Here is a 6,610-nt window from a genome sequence, read left to right as displayed (position 1 = left end):
ACATTGTTACCCGCATTTTGAATCCGTGTGGTTATACCCCTGAAGGTCCACTACCATTGGGAAAGTAAAATAATAATAATGGGTCACATTTTTACAACTAAAAAGTTAAGAAAGCGGTCCCATGCAGATGGGTTACACATTTTATTACACGTTTAACAGCTGCCAATCTGGATTTCCTTTGATACACTTTAAAAACTTGACACATTTTAAGCGGGTTTATTAAGAAGATTTGATTAGGACAGTGCATTTATGTAGGCTATGTGCTTGTCCTAATACATATCAGTAATTGTGTTGGCAAGAAAGGGCAGAAAGCATGATATTCACCCATTTTTTTTTAAATCATGTTTGTTTGAACAATTATTTGTTAACATTAGAATTAGTTATGCATTACCTAAAATATACTAACAATGAACAATACTTCAATGGCATTTATGGATCTTTTTTATGTTAATTTCAGTATTACTAGTACATTTTTAACCCTTGTGCTGTTTTAAAACCCAATCACACTTGTGGTTTTCCCAGTCAAAACCTTGCTACCAAACATAGCTTAGAAACACCTGATATGCTATATTATCACCAAATATTAGATTCAATCTTTCTGTCAAAATGTTTTCTATCATTTAAGACTGGTTTTGTATTTCTTTTTCAAACTAATTAATCGTAGCCTTCTTTGATCTGAGCTTATGCATATTAAAAAATGACCGAATTGAAAGTTAATGTGGAAGATCAAAATACTCAGGACCTTTATTTTGAAATCATTGTATTTTCTGTACAAGAGTGTGATGTAACAATTGTGCCGTTTCTGTGTCTAATCTGACCATTTTGACATACAAGAACACATCAACGTTATCATATAGATATCATCTCATGGAACATTTCATAGACAATAACAATACTGTCATATTCGAGTAAGCTGTATTTTTTACTTGGCAAATGATAGAAACATCAACAACTGTCACAATCGTGCGAGGCGGAAGAACCCAGATGCAGGCAGGCAAAGATGAAGGGGTTAACAGGATACTTTATTTAACAAAAAGACACGCAAAACATCAAAACCAAAAAACCCACGAGGGAGTATAACAAAACAAAACAGGATACTAAACAGGACGTAGACTGACTCACAATAAACTAAGCAAAGACATTACTAGACAAACTAAACTAACACTTACTAAATGTGACAAGACACCATGTACAATGCACAAGCAACAAGACAATGAAACATGAGGGTATATAAAGGCAAGACAAATGAGGGATAACGAGCTAGGGCAGGTGGGAAACATTAGACACGGACGGGAAACAATACAGGAAACGAGAGGGGCGGGGCCACTGACAAGACACGGGAAAACAGATGAGAAGTAAAAAACAAACACCTCATGGCTTTCTCACATAAAACCTAAGGGCTCAGTCCCGATCCTGCCACATGACTAGAAATACAGAACCAAGAATGCAGGACCGTGACAGAGCCCCCCCCCCCCCTTAATGAACACCCCCAGGTGTTCACCAAGGGGTTGACAAACAAGACATGACAGACTGGGACAAAGACAGGAACCAAATACACATAGACAACATAACCAAGGGCAATACAGAAAATACAATTACTGGGTTGGGACAACAAAAATAATAAACATGGGAGGGGAGGTGGGGACAGACAAGGACTTGTGGGGGGAACAGTCCTAGTCCCCGGCTGCGCTTGAGGGCGCAAAGTCCTGGGGGACTTCGAGGCGGAAGTCCTGGGGGGAACTGCCGACTGTAATGTCGGCGGAGCAAGGCTGGGCGCCGGCTGGAAGACCGGCCGCACAGGGCTGGGGACCGGCTGGAAGGCCGGCTGCACCGGCGTGGACGCTCCTCCTCAACGCTTCTCCCTCCTTCTCCGCACCACTGGGTCCATAGCCAACTTAGGCGGAACCGTGGGGACCGGAGGGAGTTCTGCGTTGGTGGAGACTGCAGACGTCATCCCCGGGTCACACCTCCCCCACTCACCACAGGCGCCGCCAGGAGAACCGGGGACCGTGGAGCTCAAGCCGGAGGGTACTGAGTACCCCCGGGCAGCGGCAGCCAGGACGAGGCTCTCCGGAGCGGTTGACAGTGGGGTGAGGGCTCCGAGTGGAACATCACCCTCGGGACCGTCCCGGTTGGCCACGAACCTGACCATGTCCGCAAGCCCAAGGGGAGCCAGCAGCCTCTTCTCCGACGGGGCGAGGCGCTGAGTGAGGCAGCAGTTGAAGATCACCTTCAACTCCGCCTTGCCAAACTCAGACGACCTCGCCACCGTCGAGAATGCCCCGGCGAACTCCCGGTTCCCGTAACTCCCCTGACGGAACCCCAGCAGCAAGTGGGCTTGGGCGGCCCGCGAGGACGACGCCGTGCCGTCCTTTGGAGCTGCCTGCTGGGTTCTGGCTGGCTCGTGCATTCTGTCACAATCGTGCGAGGCGGAAGAACCCAGATGCAGGCAGGCAAAGATGAAGGGGTTAACAGGATACTTTATTTAACAAAAAGACACGCAAAACATCAAAACCAAAAAACCCACGAGGGGGTATAACAAAACAAAACAGGATACTAAACAGGACGTAGACTGACTCACAATAAACTAAGCAAAAACATTACTAGACAAACTAAACTAACACTTAGCAAACGTGACAAGACAATCCTAACGGGAGCAAGGGGAAGACAGAAACGCACAGGAAACATCCAATGACGAACGCCACGAAAGACTCCATGTACAATGCACGAGCAACAAGACAATGAAACATGAGGGTACATAAAGGCAAGACAAATGAGGGATAACAAGCTAGGGTAGGTGGGAAACATTAGACACGGACAGGAAACAATACAGGAAACGAGAGGGGCGGGGCCACTGACGAGACACGAGAAAACACGAGAAGTAAAAAACATAAACATATCATGGCTTTCTCACATAAAACCTAAGGGTTCAGTCCCAATCCTGCCACATGACTAGAAATACAGAACCAAGAATGCAGGACTGTGACAAACAACCATATGACTGTGTCTGTCAAATCTGGTCATTGTGACAAACAAAAAAGAACCCACTGACACTTTAATATAAAGACAATTTCATGGAGCAACACAAACTGTACAAAAACTCAAAACTAAGGGAATGAGCTCAGATAAGGCCTATGTTAAATCAGTTTGAAAAAGAATTACAAAACCTGTCCTAATTGAAAGAAAACCAGTTGACAAAAAGATTGAATCCAATATTTCGTGATAATGTAGCATAACAAGTGATATATAAGCTATGTTCTGTATTATTTATTTATTTATTCATTTATTTATTAGATATTATTTATTATAATGATCTTGCTTGGTCTATAAACACCATGCACTGTGCTGTGTTTTACCTTTCTGTGTTTTTCTTATTTGCTCCTGTAAAGCTGCTTTGGAACAATGCACATTGTGAAAAGCGCTATATAAATAAAATTGAATTGAATTGAATTGAACTGTAGGTCGGTCCTTTTTGACTGGGAACACCACAAGGTAGAATAAAAAACAAATAGGACAAAATCAATAAATAAGCAACAAAAATCATGTTTTTTTTTCAGAGACGTTGTTATAGTCTGTGTAAACAAAGTCAGTTTCAGTCCAATGTAATAACATTAACTAGTATATTTCGATAAAAGCACATTTTCTTCGGTTCAAAATAGCCTGAATACAACATGAGGGTTACAATCAAAAGTTGCAAAAACTGCAGAAACTCTTTAGTGCTCATTGTTAGTTAATTTCCGCTAATACATTTATTAATGTGAACAAATACAACCTATTGTAAACTGTTGAACATATTGGTCTATTTACTGTAAGCTTCTAATTATTACAGTCACAATATGTCTCTGCAATGTATTTTAATACCTAATATAATACATTTTAATTCCTTGGTGGACAGAGACTTGAATATAATGTTTAGTAATAAAAGAAACAAAAATGCATTCTCAACGTTATACTTTGCATTTCTTGATGCTCAAATATTAGTATATGACATCTTAGTTGTGCACAAATTCTATCTCTCGCACACACACACACACACACACACACACTCACATATACTTTACAGCAGTGGTTCTCAAAAAAATTAGTTGTAAGGCCCCCTTTGTGTAGGGTGCATCGCTTAGGGGCCCCCAAATAAAAACTTGTAATCTTAAATAGAATTTTAATTAAAGCAAAAACATATTCAATTATCTAATGCTCAACCAGCCACTCTTTTGGTTTGTGGTCTTTTTTAACAGATGTATAACTGCACAAAATGTATGATACATTTCTATATTTCATAAAATGCCACAAAAACTGGCAAAAATAAAAAAGTCGCCAGTTTGAGAACCACTGCTTTACAGTACTTTACTTAAGCAGTCCCAAAACAGCTATCTAACCTGTAAGATATGGGATCATTCACATATCACATATAGTCAAACAGAAATAGAGAGATCAAAATCCCTCCAAGACAGGATTCCAATTATATAGTTATAATTGTTGTCGTTCTGCCAGTGTTTCCCCTCTCTTTGAGGGGTTTTCATTGATGCCCTCAAAGATGCAAACAGTGTAATCGCCCTTTGTTTAGATATGGCTCACTTCAGGAGGGATATGTCATCAGAGAAGTCTCCAGCGCCCAGCGGCTGAAGGCAGCGTGTAAAACGCCACTGACAGACCATGAGACACAGAGGCAGCATAAACAGGGCACATATGCCTGCCATAATGTAGGCGATTGTCATAAGTGTGGACTCATCGGTCTGAGGGACATTGTAGCCACAGTCTTCCAGGTCAACGCCATGGAATGGACCCTCCACTGACGCAGTACGAAACTCATCATGGACTGAAGAAAAATAAAGATCAACATAACAGCAATTTAATAAAATGAAAAAAAGTAGGTTCATTTTTGTGTGTCCTAATAATCACATTCGTTTTCATTTTTGATTAATTCATTAGATTAAAGGCAGTAAATTCCATTGTGCAAAATTACTTTTTTTTAGCATTCAAACAATTATCAAATATCAGATCAAAGGACCTCAAAATGAATCTTTTGGTAATACACATGTACAGTGATTTAGGAAAGTTTGTAGTGGATGTTGTTGCCAATTGTTTTGGGAAAATGAAACCCCATTGTAACCCACCTAATTGTGTTTTTCCCAACGTTACAGTTACAGTGAGAAAAGTGCTCAGTTTTCATTTTTATTTTATTTTTTTCACATTAAAAAATTGCCTTTTTATATGATAAAGCTTCTTTTGATTTAAAGGTTTGGTAAGACTTTAGATTAGGGTCCAATTCTCACTATCAACTAGCTGCTTATTGGCATGCATAGTGTGTATAAAGTGCATATTAATGCCTTATTCTACAAGACCTTATTCTACATCCCTTAATCCAACCCAATACCTAAACCTAACCTATCTACCTTAAAACCGGTAATTATGAGTTTAATGAGGCAAAAGTCATAGTTAACAGTTACTTAATGCAAGGCTAGGAACATTTGCTCATGGGTTCCCCCATGTGGTTGATAGGCGAAGTTGTCTGTTACTAGTGTCGTGAATACTGTCGATGTATAAGCTTCCCCGTGGGTAGCGCAATACACCTGAATTTGTTGACTAAGCCGATGGAACTGACGAATGCAGAAACGTCGTTTGGAGACTCTTCCGAAGGCGAGTGGATGGGCAGCCCCGAACACAGAACTTACAGAGTGTGGTTGTAGCCGTTATGAGGCTGCTCAGGTAGCATCGGAAGTAGAATTCGTCCGGTTAAGAGTTGTTCTACCATTATTTTAAGGTCTTTTAAAAACTACACAGTGTTGCTTTAGTAATGAGAACCAAACCCCAATCTGAAGTGGTTTGAATTGCAATTCAATAATACCACGTATTTTTATATTTTTCATAATTAGATCTCTTTACTTCGGTGTCCACTATCTATATGTATGTTAAGCCAGTAGCAAATCGTGTCGTTTGAGCCTTGGCCCTCTGCGCACACGCAACCCAACCCCCCCACACAAACTTACCACAGTACAGTAAGGTATTTTACCTTACTCTGCTCACCAAGATAACATGCAATACAAATACAAATCATTATTACACATATGCATTATGGTCGGCGTGCCGCGTGTATGTGCTCTTCAATGGACAAATGGACCACATGACAGACACTGCCTCCCAGTCTGATCATAAACCAACAGACTAACGTACACAATACCTGTTCAAAAAGAGACACCTCATGAAGCCTCACCTCATCAGCTAAGAAAACGTCTTGGTTACGGATGTAACCTCGGTTCCCTGATGGAGGGAACGAGACGTTGTGTCGAACCGACAGAATGGGGTTTGTCTTGAGAACCTATCACCTTCTGAGTATTTAGAAAAGGCCAATGAAAATTGGCGAATGAAATTTGCATGCCGGGCTCCTCCCCGGATGTCCGGGTATAAGAGGGAAGCCGGCGTGCTCATTCATTCACCTTTTGTCCGAGGAGCCTAAAGCATCCTCCCCCGACCGCTGGGGTGGGCGGCCAGTGTTGTGGCATGAGGGACACAACGTCTCGTTCCCTCCATCAGGGAACCGAGGTTACATCCGTAACCAAGACGTTCCCTTTCTGTCGGTCTCTCGACGTTGTGTCGAACCGACAGAATGGGG

General features: G+C 41.5%; 1 protein-coding gene across 1 annotated transcript in view; it reads right to left on the bottom strand.

Moving 5' to 3' along the window:
* Positions 1-200: 200 nt before the first annotated feature.
* Positions 201-6,610, bottom strand: part of bace1 (beta-secretase 1) — a 65,597-nt gene continuing 59,187 nt past the window's right edge. The window contains exon 9 of the mRNA XM_057350509.1: positions 201-4,816. Coding sequence (XP_057206492.1) covers positions 4,572-4,816 — 245 coding nt within the window. The 3' untranslated portion in view covers positions 201-4,571. The remainder of the gene's footprint in view (positions 4,817-6,610) is intronic.

This window comes from Triplophysa rosa, linkage group LG14, assembly GCF_024868665.1.
Source record: "Triplophysa rosa linkage group LG14, Trosa_1v2, whole genome shotgun sequence".
In the NCBI taxonomy this organism is placed as follows: domain Eukaryota; kingdom Metazoa; phylum Chordata; class Actinopteri; order Cypriniformes; family Nemacheilidae; genus Triplophysa; species Triplophysa rosa.
Note: the sequence above shows the minus strand (reverse complement) of the source record. Positions and strands in the feature narration are given on the sequence as shown.